Source organism: Tiliqua scincoides, chromosome 1, assembly GCF_035046505.1.
Source record: "Tiliqua scincoides isolate rTilSci1 chromosome 1, rTilSci1.hap2, whole genome shotgun sequence".
NCBI lineage: Eukaryota > Metazoa > Chordata > Lepidosauria > Squamata > Scincidae > Tiliqua > Tiliqua scincoides.
This window is the reverse complement of record NC_089821.1, coordinates 46843313-46863211: the sequence shown is the minus strand read 5'-3', so window position 1 is coordinate 46863211 and position 19899 is coordinate 46843313. Positions and strand designations below refer to the sequence as shown.

The 19899-nt window shown below is 41.9% G+C and overlaps 1 protein-coding gene across 2 annotated transcripts in view; it reads right to left on the bottom strand.

The window, feature by feature from the left end:
• Positions 1–19899, bottom strand: part of GALNT18 (polypeptide N-acetylgalactosaminyltransferase 18) — a 330059-nt gene that overhangs the window by 18061 nt on the left and 292099 nt on the right. For both annotated transcript variants that reach the window (XM_066630404.1, XM_066630399.1), the window contains one exon: positions 1741–1905. In XM_066630404.1, the coding sequence (XP_066486501.1) occupies positions 1741–1905 (165 nt within the window). The remainder of the gene's footprint in view (positions 1–1740; positions 1906–19899) is intronic.

Sequence of the window (19899 nt, the reverse complement as noted above, 5' to 3'; positions counted from 1 at the left end):
TCAAATAATTCACTCCACAGTAATCTTACTTATGCTAACAGGGCTAGTTTCAAGAGAATAGCTTTAGGATATCATTGGACAAAACTGTGTGTTGAATAAGCATGAGTCACTGAGTAAGAAAGCACCAATCACTAGTAAGGCAGGAAGCATTTCCAAAATGTTATAAAGGTAAAATATTACCCATTCCAGAGTCTTAAAAACAGTTTTCAGTTTTTTTCCTGAGAGATGTACTCCTTTTACTAGATTAAACATAAACAGCCACAACACAATGTACAAATTTCTCTCCGAATCCTTGATTACTCTCATTAGTTTTCTTGTGGCTTACAGCATGCAAAACCTACTTTGCATCACATTATGTGTTCTGAAACAACAACACTTTAATCACACTGGGTATTAACAAAACAATCCTTTCTGAACAGCATGACTTTAATTATTCCCTTGCCTCTTAATTTGTCACCAGGAGACAAAGGAAGAAGCTTCATTTTCTGTTTAGCGCTCTGGCTATGAGCTTTAGGACTACTTTCAGACATTTCTTTTAATCACTTCATGAAAATCATCACATTGTAAAGATGGTCATCTAGAGTGGGAAAAGCATGTGGATGTGCATACCATGGGGGGAAAAATGTCAGATTTATTTAGCCTTTCAGAACGTGTGCCCTACCAGTTCCCAAATGAACTTTAAATTTCACTGAATTCAACATGCAGTTTTAGGGTTTAGGAATGAAAGCTGCTCCAAAGAAAATGTAGCTGTTACAGCACAATTTCCCCCTAGATATACCCCTCAAACAATTTCCCACTGTTTGGTCACAAGTTTACTTAAAAGTAATCGGTGGGTCTTCAGCACATTTATGACTCAGTCATGTTTTCTTCAAAATTTCTGGACCTACTAGTGTTCATGAAGAATTAAACTACCCTGCCAAATTATATAACCCCATGTAGTAACTTCCTGAGGTCCTTAAAGATTACCTAGTATATCTAGAAGACACAAACACTCTCAGGGGTGAGCTTCCACAATAATGCTACCATCTTTAAAGGGCTCTTGACCAAAAATGAATGAATGGATAAAAATGACGAAGCACCCCAAGTAAATTTATAACTATTAAACAAATGTGGCATATAAAATTCAGCGTATGCTTCCATACTACTATGTTTCTATTTTAACAATGCTCCCCCCAACAGAACATCCAGTTATCCATTCCCTGTACCACCCTTAGATAGCAAACAAGCTTTGTTGTTCAGGAGGTCTGTGTACAGTTTCTTGTTTGAGCCCAACAGATGCACATTTTGTGTACTGCAGAAAGCTATGCATGGGGAAAAGCAGGTCTAATTATCACAGTCAGTGGGTGAGAGGATGAAACTCAGATGTTAGGTGGGGATCTCACATGATGGAATACTGTCCCACACATTAATAGATTAGATTCCTAATTAATGGAAAACAAAATGTCAGAGAGAGTGATTCTAGCCTAAACCTCTTCCCAACATACTAGTTTTCTAATCTGGAGGCAAGTAGTGCATGGCGGGGGGGGGGTGTCCAATCATGTGAACCCTCGCTGTGGTGCAGTGTGGTGCACGATGATGTGGTGAAGTTGTGCAGGCTATACAAAAGTACTACTTTTGATGTTTAGCACCCAACTACACCTTACTTTGCTGATAGATTGTTAGTACCTGTATTTCAGCGATACATGCAAATAGGATCTCACTTGTGCCTTTGGAATTTGTGCGATGGAAAAAAAGAATTACCTGAGTAAATTGCCAGTAAAGCTTCATCCTTTTGGCTTTGGCATAACTGCATTCAATAAGCCGGGGTCTGCTGTTCACATCCACCAGGCATCTGTTGTCATCATCATCGATGGTGGGACTTAGAACACCCACGTGGATCTGCTGGTTACTTGTGTAATAGACGTTCTGCAATAAGAAAGCCAAAAACACTGTCAGAGCTTTGATGGCTATGGCAGCATTTCAGTCAGTAGCTGGTGGTAAGAGTTAATGCATAGATCAGAATTAAATTTCATGCCCTACTTTAAGCCTGCAAAGTCCTTTCTCTAATAAGAAGCAGTGCAATATTTTAAACCAGGGGTCTCCAAACCTTTTGGCCAGAGGGCTGCATCAAATACCTGGCACGGTGTTGAGGGCCGGGGAAAAAAATTTAAATATAAAATTTATATAAATAAGAGATAGAACTTAGATGAGTGAATAAATGAATGAATGGGCTCATTCATTCAACCTCTCTGGCCCTTAGAACACCCCCCAGACACAACCAGAGCATAGTTCCTGTCACGTTCGGCTAAGTGGGCCAGAGGCTTTCAGGGGATAAGAGGCTTGCCACAGGCCAGATAGAGGCTTGCTGCTGGCCACATCTGGCCCCGAGCCTGGGTTTGGAGACCCCTGTTTTAAACAATTGTTTGGAACTACCTCTTGAGCATGTCTCAAACAGAGCTGGGGTGAGGGAACGCACTCTTTTCTAAGATACTGTATTTGCGTGATAGAGAAATAGAACAATAACTATAAATAGCAAAGTACCTGGAAAGAGAAAGGTTCAAATAGGAGACTGCTGCACATTTTATTAGAATTACTTAATCTGAGGATAATACTACACTGAAAACATAAAGGGTAAGCAAAGAGTAATACAGGCATGTTGGGGTTAGAAGGATTTGGATGCTAGTGATTGGGGCAATGAATAAAAACAAAGCTTAGACAATATAGTTGATAAATCATACACACAGAGAGTGTAATCAGAATGTAGTATCCATGTGAAAAAGGCAGGTCAACTAGTGATGTGTAGATCAGAAAAGGGTAACTTTTGAAACATTTCCCCAATTTTAAAAAAGAATCCTACAGCTCGATAAGAAAATAATGAACTTGGAGGAGGCTCCAACAAAATCTTAGTTTTCCAATGGCTTCTCTGTTAACACACATATATGAATATTTTTCATATTATTTTCAGAACTACAAGGCAGATAAGTTTTGAAAATATTTCTATCTGTTATCAGAAGGAAAATAAGAGGAGTAAATACAGATTGCCATTTACCAAGTCATAACCTATTACAGCTGTTAAGTGTTTCTTGTCATGATGATGCTTTTCTGCTTTGGAGTCTGCCTGCATCCCAATAGATGGAGGCATGAGTTGTCCAATTGAATCAGGCAGCAAGAAGCATCCAAGCGTGAGGGCACTAGTTAGGATAATGGTTGCGTGATCTTTTTGTTGCTGTATATTAAATCTTTATTTCTGAAATGGAGCGTGTGAGGCTTCACACCCTATACAAACTCTGTTTTTAGATAAGTTTTGGAAAGTTGCTTTCTCATGGGTCTTGACAGTGCTTCTTTGTGGTATCTATTATTGATGCTGTGTATAATTGATAGCTTATTTTGTACTTGTAGGAGTACTTCATTGTAAAAGTCCAATAAAATATTAATTACCAAGACAGAGAAGAAAGAACACACATTATAAAACAATCACAGGCTCCGTGGATCAGGACAGGAATTGGTCCTGTCATTGATTAAAAATCTTTGATTGAATCGTTGTCGGCAAATAGGGATCAACAAAGGAATGGAATACAGATTAGAGTAAGTTACAATGTTTCTGTCCAGAGCTAGCTTTTATTATTCTTGTCTTGTGTCCTTGTCTTGATTTTCACATATTATAAATCAACACAGACACTGGTGCAGTTTTGTTTTAATCTACCCTCAATATTGCCTCCTGTATTTGTGTTGGCAACCTTCAGTCTCGAAAGGCTATGGTATCGCACTCTGAAAGGTGGTTCTGGAACAGCGTCTAGTGTGGCTGAAAAGGCCGATTCGGGAGTGACAATCCCTTCCACACTGCGAGCAAGTGCAGTCTGTCCCTGGTCTGTCTCCCTGGCAATGGGCCTTCCTTCTTTGCCTCTTAGCCTCAGACTGTTGGCCAAGTGTCTCTTCAAACTGGGAAAGGCCATGCTGCACAGCCTGCCTCCAAGCGGGCCGCTCAGAGGCCAGGGTTTCCCACTTGTTGAGGTCCACTCCTAAGGGCTTCAGATCCCTCTTGCAGATGTCCTTGCATCGCAGCTGTGGTCTACCTGTAGGGCATTTTCCTTGCATGAGTTCTCAATATTGCCCCCTGTATTTAGTTACCTTTAAAAGAAAATCAAGAGTGGTATGTTGGAATGAAAATGCATATAAGAGTTCCACTAGCTTGACACAGCTTTCAAACAAGTTTGGATATAGAAAAAGGATAAGCAGATCATAGGTGAGATAAAATTTCTAAATAATCTGCAAAAGCTGAATGAAGTGAAACAGAGAAATAACAAAGGGTTTTCTCCAAAACAAAATTCATTAAAGTAGAAATATAAGCAAAAAGAGTCGTAACTATAGAACATGTTTCTAAGATACGTTAATGAAATATATATTGTGTGCATGTGCAAAGCAGCCAAGAGTTGTTTCTATGGAGAAGGGTATGAAGAACTCAGAAATGAAGCAAGAAAGAAGGAATAATGCAGGTGGAGCCTTTATCAGCGGGGAGTCTGTAACCAGACCCCCACATGGATACAAAACCACGGATAAAAACGCTGTGGTTAGGCATCCCTTTAAAGCAGGGGTGCTCAATAGGTGGATCGTGATCTAGCGGTAGATCGCGAGGCAAAATGAGTAGATCGCAGAGCCCTGTCTCTCCAAAATGTTAATATGTCAGTTTCGTCTAGTGACTAGACGAAACTGACATATTTAGCTGACACTGAAACTGACACTTTAGCTGCTCTTCAGGCATGCAGCAACAAAACTGACGAAACTGACTAGACTCCAGCAGGGGCTGTATACATTAAAGGGGGTGTCTGTCAGACACTTCCTTCCCCCCTGGTAGATCTCCGGGCCTTGCTGGGTTTCAAAGTAGCTCTCAAGCCAAAAAAGTGTGAGCACCCCTGCTTTAAAGCCTCTGAGGTTCTTCTAAGGTCCGTGGAAGCCTCTAAGGGCCTCAGAAAGCCTTGGAAGGTAGCCTTTGGAGTGCTAGGGAAGCCTTAAAACATCACTTCTGGTTTTGATGCAAAGCCAGAAGTGACCTTCTAAGGCCTCTGAGAGGCCTTACAAGGCTTTATGAGGCCTGCAGAGGCTTCCACAAGCCTCAGAAGAGCCTCTGGAAGCGATCACAGCACTGCTCCAGTTGCCTTTGGAGGCTTCAGGTTGAGCTGAATCTGGTTCAATGCAGGTCCGAGGGGCCCGGGTTGAGCCAGATCCACGGATACAAAATCCACAGATATAAAGGTTCAACCTGTACAACTTTTAAAAGAGGGATTGAGTTATGGTGTTTTATGCTGTGCTTATCCATTATACTAGTCACAAAGAGAGGGAAGGCAGGGAAATAGTACTTTTGGGGAGTTGCCACTGACTGTTGATCATTGGTATTCCTTGTTTTATTTTTTAAATTGTTCTACTGTTATCAACATAGGAACAAGACATGTTTTGTCTATAGTTATTTATCCAATGACTTTAAGACGGGTGGTTGAATGGAATTGTATATGTGCAAAAGAGGCTAAAATCTACTACATCTGCTGAAATTCCTTCTTCTACACATTTGTTAAAGGTCCAGGAGCCCTAAAGTTGAAAGGTTGGCCACTGTCCCTGCCCTCTTCCAGGACTAATCCCCCACCAGCCTGCTCTCCCTCCACCCAATTCTGCCTGCTTCTCACCCTCCCTGCACCCCAAAAAGCCTGCCCGCCACCCAGTGGGGATAATCACTGCCCAGTGCTCCTGTCGTGTGTCTGAAACCCAACACCAACTGGCACTTGCCTTTTCACCAGCGCTGGGTGTCTCTAGCCAGTGGGAAAGTGCCTTACAGCACTTTTACAACATCCACCACTCTCCACCTAAAAATCACCCTCTCCAAAGCTGCATTTAGTGCTGTGTGGGAAAAGAAATGGGTATTCCAACCTCCCGCCCTAAGGGCTAAAAAGCAGCTTAGGGCAGACAGATGGGAGCTAGAAAATTGGCAAAGGGCTGAAATGCCACTCCCTCCCTCTCGAGATGGCATTCTAGGGCAGCTGCTTGGAAAAAGAAAAAAAAACTCAGGGGGGAAAATTACTATAGTAGTGAGAACCACAGATCTTTAAGCTTGTGTCTGCCAAGCCACCTAACAGCTGCATTTTCTATTCTCACACTTCTTGCACACACTATCCTAAGCAAAATACAGCAACATTTCTACCCAGGGAAATAGCATCTTTTTCAAAGGGAAAATCCTGATTCCATTACTGTTAGTGATAAGATTTTTTGCCAAGTTATCATGAGATGAAGCTTTACATGCAGTTTGTTAACAAACTCAAAACCCACTGCAGTCGATAAAGACTTCATTTGATAAAAACTACTCCCATCACCATAAATTATTCATTGAGGGCTGGTCTATAAGGTAGCAAGAAGTTACGGCAAGATGTCCAACTTAACACAAGATGATTATCTGGATGATAAATTGTCAGCAGCCTCGTGAAAGCTTAAAGTACCATACACTAGACTGAAAAGCTGTTCCTGATTCTTATGGCATATTTCCCAAATGATGCCACACTGGAGGATGGTGCATTGCTGTGCATATGAAATGAGTGGATTTAATGCTACCGAGCAATGGTTTAAAATCTAGCCAGGAACTTTTTCTCTGGAAATGACAAAAAAGTGTGACAGGCACTTCTTCCATTCCAATGAGACTGCACATATAGAACTAGTGCAGTACAACTATATTTTCAGTTCTTTTTACATAATGAGACAATTGGGTGGGGAATTCATAAAATACAATAACCGAAATTGATCTCAGGAAATTAAAGCTGCATGAAAACTGCTCTCAACATCATCATCTTTTTAGGAACTGACACCAGTACTCAATGCGTGGATGAGACGGTGGTGTAGGGAGGAGGGGTTTAAATTCGTTAGGCACTGGGGAACGTTTTGGGACAAGCGGGGCCTGTACAAGAGGAACGGGCTTCACTTGAACCAGAATGGGAACAGGCTGCTGGCGCATAACATTAAAAAGGTGGCAGAGCAGCTTTTAAACTGATCCCTGGGGGAAGGCCGACAGGATCCAAGGGGCATCCGGTTCGGGACTCCTCATCCCTATAGGAGGAGGATGGGGAGGTTAGAGAACAAGGTAAAGGCAGAGTAGGAGAAGAAATTGGGAGTGGTAGCGTGTTTGGCACAGTGAAAGGATGCAGGGACAAAGAAGCAAATAAGCAGCCCACCCTGGGGCATTCCGTGTACAAATGCTTTTATGCAAATGCCCGAAGTCTCCGAGCAAAGATGGGAGAACTGGAATGTCTGGTGACAAGGGCAAACATTGACGTAGTGGGCATAACGGAAACCTGGTGGAATGCAGAGAATCAGTGGGATACCGCAATCCCGGGCTATAAACTCTACAGGAGGGACAGGCAGGGGCGTGTTGGAGGTGGGGTGGCTGTTTATGTTAAGGAAGGGATAGAATCCAGCAAAGTAGAGATTGAAGGCGGGTCTGACTCCACTGTAGAATCTCTGTGGGTTAAATTACCAGGCCTGTGGAGCGATGTAATACTGGGGGCATACTATCGTCCTCCAGACCAGAAATAGGAAGGGGACCTTGAAACGAGGAAACAGATCAGGGAGGTGACAAGGAGGGACAGGGTTGTAATCATGGGGGACTTCAATTGAATAATGGGCCTATGGCCTGATCCAGTGGGCCTGTTCTTATGTTCTTATGTTCTTCTGTTTTGCTTATTTTTGTTTCTCCTTTTTAGAAATGAGCAGAGTTTTGTCTGCTCTTTTGTCTGGTTTTCGTTTGGATTTAAAAAATATACTCTTGGAGCACACACATCTTATGCTGTATTGTGTTCCCCACATAAGGATGTACAGTGCATGAAGTTATTGTGAGGAGCAAAGCAAAACCAGAGCCTTCAATCTCCACGTGAAATCTCACATAAGAGCAAGGAACGGAGCAAGATAATGCAGTCCAGTAGAAATGAAGCTCCATAATTAGCTGGCTTCTTGTCTATGGTTTCAGTGTTTCAGTTAAGGTTACCTGAAGTTTTTTGCTTATTTGAGATGGTCTGGAACTAGTTTGCTCGCTCTTTCTCTCCCCTTCGCCCCCAGAGATTAGCTTTTTTGGCATTTTTAGCTGAATCAACGCACCAATTAATTTCACTCCATTGATTATCTTTTGCTGCAGGTGCTCTAATTAACATGTCAGGCAGAATCCAAGCTGCACATTTCAAGTCAACAATTTGAAACCTTACTACTACTAAATCAACCTCTGAAATAATATAAGGTGGTAAAAAAAAATCAGTCGAAATCCAATAAAAACAACAAAGGATGGACCAGGAAAGATTAAAAGCAAATTAGCTTCTGAATGTAACAGCCTGGTATAGGGGCAGGATCACCAAATACCCTCCTCTACCTCAGGAACCCTTATTCCCACCTGCCCTGCTTGCTATTAATCTTTATTTTGATAAAGCATGTTTTCACATGTCCTAGTGATGCTGCGTTCAGTTTCATCCTCTTTGCAATTGGCTGCATATCCACACTTTGTCTTAAGGTGGCTGTAGTACTCAGAAAGTTATCCTACAGTTTTAACAATCACAACTATAGATCACAAAGCTGAGGATTTTATTTAGTGCCCAACCCACACCAAGTTTCTTAAAATGAGCAACTGTTACCCTGCACATGCCCAATCTCGTCTGATCTTGGAAGCTAAGCAGGGTCAGGCCTGGTTAGTACTTGGATAGGAGACCGCCTGGGAATACTGGCTGCTGTAGGCTTATAGTCTTTCGAGACTGAAGGTTGCCAACCACCAGTCTTTTGTCAGGCAGCATGTGATGCAGGGAGAGGGCAGAAGTGTGTAGTATTCCATCTATGAAACACTCTGAAATAACCTGCGGTGCATCCTACTCTAGAGGTGTGTCCAGCATGTCCATCTATGAGACAAGCTAGCAGAAAATAACTGTACTCTACAGTTATGGGACTTGTTATTTCTCAAGGTCTCAGGATCCGAGTTTAAGATGTGGTTTTTGCTCTTTGTGTCTCTTTTGCACCTATTTTCAGCTTGGTGATAAAAAGAGGTTTCAGACTCTTTGTGCTTGGCCATATGCAGTGCCCCTTTCCTCTTTAGTGGCTTTTCATTATCTTGATGCATGCTGCTAGCTACTGTAGGAACCTCCAACATCTCTGGAGTAGTCCCATAAATGTGAGCAATCCCCTGCCCTTCTTGTGATGCCCGATGTGACTAAAGATTAACCAAGAAGCTCATTTTTCGCCTTTCAACCAAAAATCTTAAAGCTACAGAAGCCCCAGAATGTAACCAGTGATGTACTAATAATAACCAAAGGGTTCTTTACACGCTCACTTTTCAGGTGTTACATGGTTTTCCACTTTTCCTTCCCTACTGGAGATTTTATTGCATGAATACACCCTGACTTTAAGCTTGCAATACACCAGCTTGTGGCTTAGGAGAAGTGCATTTAGAATGGAACTGAATTTTTCATATTTGAGTTGAAACTTGTATGTTTCATGAGGGAGAGAACCTTTTATCAAACAGCTAAATAAATTGCAGGAAAATCAAAAGTGGTTTTTTTGTTTGTTTGTTTTTTGCTTTTTGTCCAAGTTCTGACACTAATTACAGCTCAGGGAGAGTTATGCAACTTATTCAACCCAGGGTAAATTTCAAAGCTCCAGCAAACTGCATAGTCCCTGAGCTAGTCCACAAGGCACAGTTCAGAAAAGCTCTGGAAACTTGGGGACAAGGGAGTACTGCAGTTGTCTTGCTCAAGTTCAGCAAAACTCTTCAGCTCAGCTCAGCTGAAGCTTAGACAGACTCCCTTTGCAGATTCTATATAAGCTCTTCCACCTGCCCAGACAAAGAATCATCAGTTCTCTTACTTACAAGCTGGTCTCAGAACTACTTGACAGTTAAAAAGCGATATTTTTTTCTAAGCAGATGAGAATCACCGGCTCAAGATTAGCAATAAAAATGTTAATCGCTCCATCCCTGCAATATTTACTCAAAGAAAATCCCATTGATTTCAGCTGAACCTATTTGGGGGAAATATTGGAATCTAAAATTGTACTTCGAGTGCTCAAAGCTTTCTAGCAATATTAGTTTATTCCAGTTATACAACAATCCTAAACACAGTTACTCCAAAGCAAGTCCTATTGATTTTAGTGGCACTTACTTTCAAATAAGTATACTTAGGATTGAAGTTGAGTGATGTGTAAACTCAATGCCTTTGTGTTTAGCTCTCCAGAGTCAACACTCTGCTCACAATTAGAGTACAAGCAAATAAATATTTCGTATTTTAGTTGAAGGTGGGAAGTGAAGGCGAAAAAGGCATAATGGTTTGGGCTATAAGTCAGCATTTGCATCATTTCTCCCAAGGCTCCCAGAAACAGTGAGTGATTTCTGTTCAACAGGAGGTGTCAGGTTCTAAAATGAGCTTCTAAAAAGCACCCAAATGAGTTGTGAAAGCTCCCCTTAAATTCAGCTAGTTTAAAAAAAAATCCTCCTTGTAAGGGAATATTGTACAATTTAATTTGCAACTGAAGAGAAGAACATAAGAAGAGCCCCACTGGATCAGGCCAAAGGCCCATCTAATCCAGCTACCTGTATCTCACAGTGGCCCACCAAATGCTTCAGGGAGCATACAAGACAACAAGACACAACCTGCGTCCTGGTGCCCAACCCTGCATCTGGCATTCTAAGGTAGCCTACTTCTAAAATCAGGAGTTTGCACTTACGGGTTCATTCTCATTATTCGCAAGGGTTCCATTCCCAGAACTCACATGGATGGCAAAAATCACATTAAAGCAAATCCATTTAAAAAACAATGTTTCATTGCTCAGTGATTTAAAAACAGCCTTGCTGACCTTTGTGATGTCATTAAGCAGACTATTCATCAATCAGTCTCTCTCCAGGTGCTTAATAAGGCTTCACTCTGAGCCAGCAAGAAAAGTAATTTTTTTTCACATGCTCAGGGGGAAGGGAGGGGTTGCTTACCTTGGAGTGAAGCTGTTCTAAGTACCTGGAGTACCTGTTCTAAGTACCAATGATTGATGGATTGTCAACTGGCTGCCCTTTCTCGAGTTAAAGAAGCTATTGTTAAACAACTTTTTCCCTTTAATTTAAAGGACCCTTCTCATCACGTTGAGATAGCAAAATCCATGGATAATTAGGTTATAGCTACGTATAATCTAGGTATATGCATGCATGACTGTCTCTCTACAACAGTAAGAAAAGCAGTTTTTTAAACTGTGATTTTAAAGGGATCTGTTTTTTCCCCTTCTCCAGGGATCAGCACATTCCTTCTCATTTGCAATGGTCATTTGTGTTGAGTCAAATATGTGTATAAAAAAATCTGTGTATAACAAGGTTGGACCTGTACACAGGGCCTCTGAGAGGAATTTTATCAGGGGGTATAAAGTTTCTTTTGGCCCCCTTTGCAAAGGGGAATGGGTGGAACAGAGCAGGGGAGAGTTGTGATGGGAGAGCAGAATAGGGGCAGGGAGGGGCCAACCAGAGTGGGGGGAGAGTAGAGACAGCTAGAAAAGCGTTTGGAGCCAGGTCTACCCATCCATGTGGCATTAGTAGTGTTCCCAGCATCCCATGAGAGCAACAAGTCTGAGTAGATAGGAAAACGTAAAATCTCAGGAAATTTCTGGGCCCCCTCCTTTGGCTCCTGGGCCCCCCCTTTTGACCCTGGGCCCAGGTACAAATTACCCCCTTTACCCCTCCTCTCCTAGGCCCTGTGTATACATATCATGACTTGTAACCCAAGGTGGACTATTCCTCCAGAAATTTGTCTGATCCCCTCTTAAAGGCATCTAGGCAGGATGCCATCACCATATCCTGTGGCAAGGAGTTCCACAGACTAATTACAAGCTGGGAAAAGAAATATTTTCTTTTGTCTGTTCTTACTTTCCCAACTCAATTTTAATGAATGTCCCCTGGTTCTGGTGTTGTGTGAGAGAGAAAAGAGCATCCATCTATCCACTCTATTGATTCCCTGTGTAATTTTGTATGTTTCAATCATGTCCCCCCTCAGGTGCATGTCTTGGCCTTGCGAAATGCCCACGTGTGGATACCTAACATTTTGGGAGTGCTGAGCTGTAATAATGATGTATAATGATGTAATAATGATGAATAATAATGTGCAAGTATTTCACATACCCCATACATTTTGTTAGGGTTTTTGCACCTCACAATTGAGCGAGTGTCTGAAAGAAGAGAAAATGGGCCCAAGTGTCCTTGCCCTGATCTAACTAAGTGGACCAGTTGGGGCAGATTGTGACTGAGGTGGCACAGCCCACTGGAAGTAGACAGTGTGGATGAACAACATCCGCATTTAGATGCACTGTTCAATGTGGATGTTGTCACTCCACACTATCTGCATTACTTTTCAAACAAGTGTGAAATAAATGTAGTATAGAGTGCAAAGGTTGGGATTTGTTTGCAAAAATACAGACAGAAATGCCCACCCTGAAAGCTCTACTTTTGCGGCAAACCAAACCACTTCAGCTGCGTTCTTTTTTTAGCTTCCAGCGCTACAAGCTCTAGAGAGATTTTTTTTTAAACATTCCAGCATGCTTGGGTCACGTTCTTTTTTTAGGATCTAGCATGCTAGCCATGCTATAATTTCTCCGAGTGAGCTCGGAACTAGAAAAGATGGCTGCCACCATGTTATATCACTTCTGCCTATTTTCCTATCTAACCAAGGAAGGAACCTGTCAAAAACACAGCAGCCTCCATAGTGTGTGCAGTGCATGGAAACAACATGGTGACCTCCATACAACTGATTTTAATGAGGAGATGCCATTTTGTCATTTTTAAATTAACCGCCCTGGAAGCATGCTAGTAGCATGTTGGAATCGTCACTTCCACCTATTTCCCTAGCGAAGAAAAGAACACAGCCTTAGAAAAACTGAACGCATCACTAATAGCACAGTTAGTCAGTGACAGTTTAGGTGACATTCTGAACAAGAAAGAGGCATCCAAAATTTAAATGAAGACTGCATAGTAAGATTTCATGCAATAAACAGTGGCATTTATACAACCTGTGCCCATGAATGACACATCAAAGAAAAATAAATTGGGCCACAGATGGCTCATATTCTAAGCATTCTGTGTTCCTGCCATGCATCACTTGCACTTAGAAGAAGGTAGGAGAAAGTGAAAGGAAGGCAGAACTTCAGGGTGGGCATGAGAAATGGCACTTGTTTCTGATGCCAGAGCCAAAGCTCCAACCTACACCAGCCATTGCAATCCCTACCCATAGATACATTTTATTAGCAAATCTACATATAAAGCTGTTGCACTCTATCAGCTAAAGGCTCTGCTTTCTCTTTGTCCATACTAGTGATGCGTGTGCATTCAGCCCATTGATGGGGCTCTGTGATGTGGAACTAGAATGCCAGCATCTGCACTGATTTCTTACTGTCCTAAGAGAAGCCCTGGTGGATCCATCTAGTCCAGCACTGCATTTCCATCAGTAGTTGCCATATGCTTCTGGGGAGCTCGCAACAGGCATACAGGCAACATAAAGACAACAGCCATTCCCCATGGTTTATTCCCCAGCAACTAGAAATCAGAACATGGAGAATTCATTTACCTAGTATAGGTGATAGCCACTGAAAGATAGGGCTTGTTGCCAGGTAAGGATGCATGGGATTGCAGCCCAAGAGCCCAATCCTATGCATGTCTGCTCAGAAATAAGTCCCATTATAATCACTGGGGCTTACTCCCAGGTGCATAGGATTGCAGTGTCTGTCACAAATGGAAGCTTTCCTCCCAGGGCTAATAGCAGCTTAGCACTGTGATTTTCATTGGGATTGCAGCATCATTGACCTATGTGCTGAGATCATGTTTCACAGCTATAATTCAATTTTTTAAAAAAATAGGCCAGATTACATGTTTAATTTAGTTTGTCATTTTTCCTTTTGCCACAGCTACTTGCCAAACCACAGCCCGTGGGCCGCATCTGGTGCAATACTGCATCCCTCCCCAGTGTGAAAAGCGTTTACCAATTTGGCGTGCTGATCACAAGAAGCCCCTCCATCTCTGTTGCGCAACCATCCAGGCAGTTGCATCTGCCCAGAAATGTGGGTCTGACACCAGCTGGGACAGTGGGCTATAGATGCAACTGCCCAGAGTATTGCACAACAAAAATGGAGGGGCTTCTTCTGAACTGCATACTGGAACACGAAGCGCTGGTGCGAACAGGGACTGGTTTAGCGCAGCATAGAGGTCGTGAGTTTGGTGACCACTGTCTTATATCATCATCATACTGGGCACCTTTCTTACAAGTGAAGAACTTCTTCTGACATTGTACTGACAAAAGACTAAATAAGCATACATCTTTTGTAGCCTAAGGGCGCAATCCTATCTTGTGCTGGAACAGGCAAGCCAGGAAGCTTGCGCTGTATCCAGCACAGGATAGGTGCCCAACATGACTCAGCCAGAGATAAGGGGAAACTTTTCCCCTTACCTCTGGGTAAGCCACTCTGGCCCCAAAGAGTCTCCTCAGACTGGCGCCACCTCCAGAAGTGGCACAGGTCTGAGGAGAGCGGAGCGGCTTGAAGCCACTCCGCGCTGCTTGGGGAATGGGGTTGGGATCCAGCATACCTGCCAGGTCCCAGACCTGCTTCCTGCTCTCCGCCTGCCCACCCCCGGAGCTACCCACCGCCTGCCTCCTCCTGTCCTTGAACGCCTCCTTCCTGCCTCCTCCCTGCCCACTCCAGAGTCTTGCATCAGCCTCCATCGGCGCGAAGGCTTAAGTCAGCCTCCGCAGGCCAGCGCATCTCTGAGCACTGGCCTAGCTGACTCATAAGGAGGTGCAAACGTGCCTTACAGGCGTGTCAGGATGTGCTATCAGTCACTTTGCCTTGTATGGAGTATTTGGTCCTGTGTACTTACATATTTAAGTACACAACATAATAAATTTAATATAACAAGCAGATGAATGAATATTTAGTAAAGAGACAACAGTGTATTTGCAGAACCAAACCAAACTGGCAAACAGCATTAATTTTACTAAGCAATAGTAACTCACAGCAAAAACAAACTGGTATAAAATGTTAGAGGTCATTCATAAAGCTGCTTGTTCCATTTGAAACAAAAACAAACTGCATTTCCTTTCCATTCCAGTATTCAACTGCTGGCTTCTTTGCCTGCTTCTTGAAAGAGAGCTCTGTATTTATGACAAGCAGAGCCACAGCAGGAGCTACATGTGAGAGACAGAAAGTCTAGCACTGTTGGCTCAGTGTCTTGCCCTTGTCAAGGCTTACAAAGTAGAAAAACAACTAGAGAATTAAAAATGGTGTCATTTGTACTTAAGAGCTTGGAGGTGAGAAGCCCAATCAAGAACACACTGAATGCCAATGGGCTGATTCACATAAGAGGGAGCTTCTCCATGAACACCTTGGGAGTATGTTGGGCGGCCACTGGGTTTGTGGCTAAGCAGCACTTCCACTCTCTAGGGGACTGCCTCTATGGCTTCTGAGATTTGTGCAATTAAAGATGCTTGAAAAGTGATGCTGAGCTCAGGAAAACCATGGCAGCCACACAGAAAGCCTCTGTAAGAAGGAACTGGTTCACACAATTGGTGACACTGCATAAGTGCCACTCATCCCACAAGCCCCACAGGGTCTTGCCTGTTCCCAAGGCAGAAGCCACCTCCAGCCCGAGTGAGGCCTCATTTGCTTCAACAAACACTGACTGAGACTCAAGGTACAAGGGTTGGAAATGTTACCCTCAAAGAAAGTTGGTGAATGTAATACTCATTTTTTATGTTTTAGAGCCCAGGAGGGATGTCAGATGAAGTAGCTGTTCTGACATTCTGAACATTGCTATCAGAACATAACTTGGAGGGAAGCAGAAAAATCAAGTCCGGTGTTCAGTGGGCGCATGAGGATTTGTATGTTCCGTAGACACAGGGATGTTGCAGGACTCCACTTCATGGCAGGGCCCATTAAGACTTTTCCTTACTGCCAGGCTTTCTTTCTGTGATGAAATCCTCCTAACCGATTTTATTCTGCTCTCATTACTCTGTTTTACTGTTAAATTTGTTGTTAGTTGTCATATTAATGGAGAGGTGGAATATAAATGTCTTAAAATAAACAGACAAAATATATAAGGTTACACTACATCCATGATGTAAAAGAAATGTAAAAGCAGCATATCTTAACATGAATTGGTATTTTGTCCAGTTAGAAAGACATATTTCTCATTAAGTAAGCATTTGGATACAGAGTCTTTCTGTTAATGAAGATTTGTTCAATGTACAATTCACAACCATTAAAATAAAAGGGGATTTTTAGACTTCAGTTGGATATAGTTTCTTGGCTGACAGTGTGTGTTCCCTAAAGTACATGTTGCTTAGATGTATGTTCCACTGAGTTCAGTGGAACTTTTACTTTTATCCAGTTCCATGTCTGAGGCTCAGAAGGGCTCCGACACAACTGGAGCAAGATTCTGGTTGTGTTCAGAGCCCAGGTGGGCCGAAATTTGATTTTATTATCTGCGATTTTAGATTTTCAGGGATCCAGGAATGGCTTAACTCTAACCGAAACATGCCCAGAGTTTTAGGCTGCTATCCTATGTGCACTTTCCTAGGAGTAAATCCCACTGAACTCAATGGATCTTACTTCTGAGTAGACATGCATAGGATTGCACTGCCAGTCCTATAAACTTTAAGGTAAAGTTTGTATTATATCTACAAAATGTAAGTCTGTGAAAGAACAGAGAATATACAGTAAAAGACCATGCCATAAAGTTACAGGCCTTTAGACCATGCCATAATGCTTCATGCCTTGAAACTCTATATATACAAAGTATCTTATTGGGAATATTCAGAAATAAAAATCACAAGCTAGGACCAGCTGATTTTGTTCTGCAAAATGTAAAATAGACAAAGCTATCAAGAGAGAACCTGACTTATTTGCAATTCAGGCAGGGATGTGTTGAGCACAGCTAGAGGGCAGGGCTTTCACATGCAAGTTTGAGGTGGGTAGAGATTACACTAAGCCCCCCGATTTACATACTTGTTCTTTTCCAGACATTTGCTTGGAAGTTGGAATGTACAGAAGTCAAAGACAGCCAGCTTTTGCTGGCCCAGCACTATCACAACTGTGCAAAAATATGAATATGCACCATAATGAACAGACTGCACTGGTGTGAAAACCCAGGGTCCCAGTGTGTACTACAGTTACTATGGGCTAATGAGGGTTTGGAATCATTCTGGGTGGCTTTGGGGTAAACTACTGTCTCCTGATCCTAACATACTGCATTAAGTACCTTCAGCTGCAATCCTATACTCCCTTATATGGGAGTAAGTCCCACTAAACTCAATGGGGCTTGCTTCTCAGTAGACATGCATAGGATTGCACTGATACAGGTTCGTGGGCATTTACATTTTCCCAGATCTTGTCTTTGCAAAATGAGGTTCCTGCTAAGCTGGGGCTAATAGTTCTCTACAGTAAAAAATAGGATGTATGGAGCTTCAGTAAAGTCAGCCGACTGCAAAATTGCCTTTGTTCGCTAAAAACCACTCAACGTTTCAACATCCAGATACCAGTTGGTTAAGATAACATATAACTTGGTTTGTGTTATTGGAGCCTTTCTACCCTGTTATGCAAGAACATTCTCAAAAGCTCAGTTGTACAAGAATGCACAAAAAGGTAATACTAACAAAATCAACAGGAGGTTGAAGAAATGGAACAAACTGTGGTTCATTTGGATATGGCTCAACTATAAGACAAATTATGTCTATTTTCAGATCAGAAGGATCAGATAAAAGTCAAGAAATTAAAAACAGTACAAAAATGTATGTTTTCTTTGATACACATTAGTAAGAAATTGTTCTAATTTAATTTTTCCTCATGACTTTATTTGTGGACATTAATTAAATAGAGACTATGGGGTGCACATTTTGTATATTTATTTCAATGAGTATGGTCAGTGTTAGCTCAAATGCATATGAAGAATAAACAAGCTGGCAAATTCAAACATGCACAAACACACACACACACATATATATGATGATATGTCAGGCCCATAATTATGTTTGAGGGTTTTGCTATTAACTTTACAACAGCAAACAGATGCCTGGTTCAAAGCCAAGACAATCTATGGTTTAGAACAGTGCTTCTCAAACTCCTATAAGGTGCATAAGCTGCTGGGCTTCCCCCAGTGAAAGAGGACAAAAGATCCCTAACCGTGAGGAGACAAAAAACCCTCCCAGAAAAATACTGAGTCTCCGGGATTAACCTCAATGGACATTTCCAAGCACAAATGTCTAAAAGAAAACAAACTGGAACCTACTACCCACTGTCATAATTTATACATTACAAAATACATAAACATAATGCTTCCTCAAATGGGAAAATCAATGTGCCTGTCTCAGAACATATAGCTACTTCTCAGCCATTGTGCCTTGTTAAAAGCTTGCTAGAAGTTTCCATCCAAAATAACCATTTGAAGCGGCAGTCAGATATGGACATGAAAACTTACACTGCTCAATTTTCTACATATACACAAGTAAAGCAGAAATATCCTGACAATGACTGCAGAATTAATGGGCATGGAATTGATTTCTTCTGACCCAGAATAATATAATTTTACACCTTATTTTCGTGTTCAAGTGGAACAGAGAAAATGACCGCCTCTGCTCTCAGACCTTCAAAACAACACCTCTACGTATTCTATTCAAAACGGAAATGTCATTTTCTGTCTTTTCCTGTGAACCAAAATTCCTGACCTCTCCTGCCCCCAACCCATTTTTCATACAGCACATAATATCAAAGTGGAAATAATGGAAATGTATAAAGATGGGGGAGGCATAGTACAGACACAGGTGTTCTTTTACAAGTGGCTACAGCATGCCGAATGCAAGAAATTGTATACAGTCTTCCATGAAGGGCTACAAACAGAACTTGCATCTGAAGAACCCTCCAGCTTTTCTTTTTAACACACACATACACAAAGTATTTAATTTCTTAATTTAACTTGTTTCAGGACATAGGCCTAAACGCAGCTAACAAAAACATTTGTTAAACAAGGCATTGAAACAGAATTGCCAGCTATTTAAAAACTGTAATAAAAAAAAAAAGCTGCAGCAAAAGTCAACAAACAAAAAAAAGCATAAAAACAGAATATTTCCAACAAAATAACTCAGCTGGTGAACTTCAGAGGGACTCTAAAGCTCTCTGAAATGAAACTGTCTTTATGTAGGTGATGGAAAGCCAGAAAAGAGGGAGAAGAGCAAACCGCATCCCTAAGGAAATTCTAGACTTTAGGTGACGCTGATGAAAAGCTAGTATCTTGGGTAAGTCCCCATCAGTATTTTGAGCAGCAAGAGGACCTGAGGTAGGGCTCTGGAGAAGACCTTAAACAGTATTCAGACTCTCAGGAAGACCTTAAACTACTCATGGAGAAGAACGTGGGACTTTCTGGTGATGCATGGATGCAGTCACATGGGAGAAGTCTTTCTGCTTTCAGCATTTGTTGCTGCAGATTGATCATGGAGGGAACCAGGGGTGCGGCTAAACACATGCTACATCAGTGCACTCCCCCCAAAAAACCCTTCATAGAGACAGATGCCTGAATAGGGCTTATGGCTATGCTCATTCTTAGCTTGTTTCTTCAGGCAAATGGTGGTGATTCGTTTATGTTACCCTTCAAGAGTGCCATTATCCTTCAATGGTAAATGATCCAAAGCTTTTCGGGTTTTAATGAAAACACAGTGGGCATGCATGTGTAGAATCACCACTGAAGACGGTAGGATTACACAGAACCACTCGCAGGCAGAGTGACAGCACATTAGAAAGCTAATGGCAATTTACATGTAAAACAGATCACCCTTAGCTAATGCACAAACTGAATAAGAAGTCAGTTCACTTAATCAGCTTATGAAAATTTGCATAAGCCCCAATTTTGTTACACTT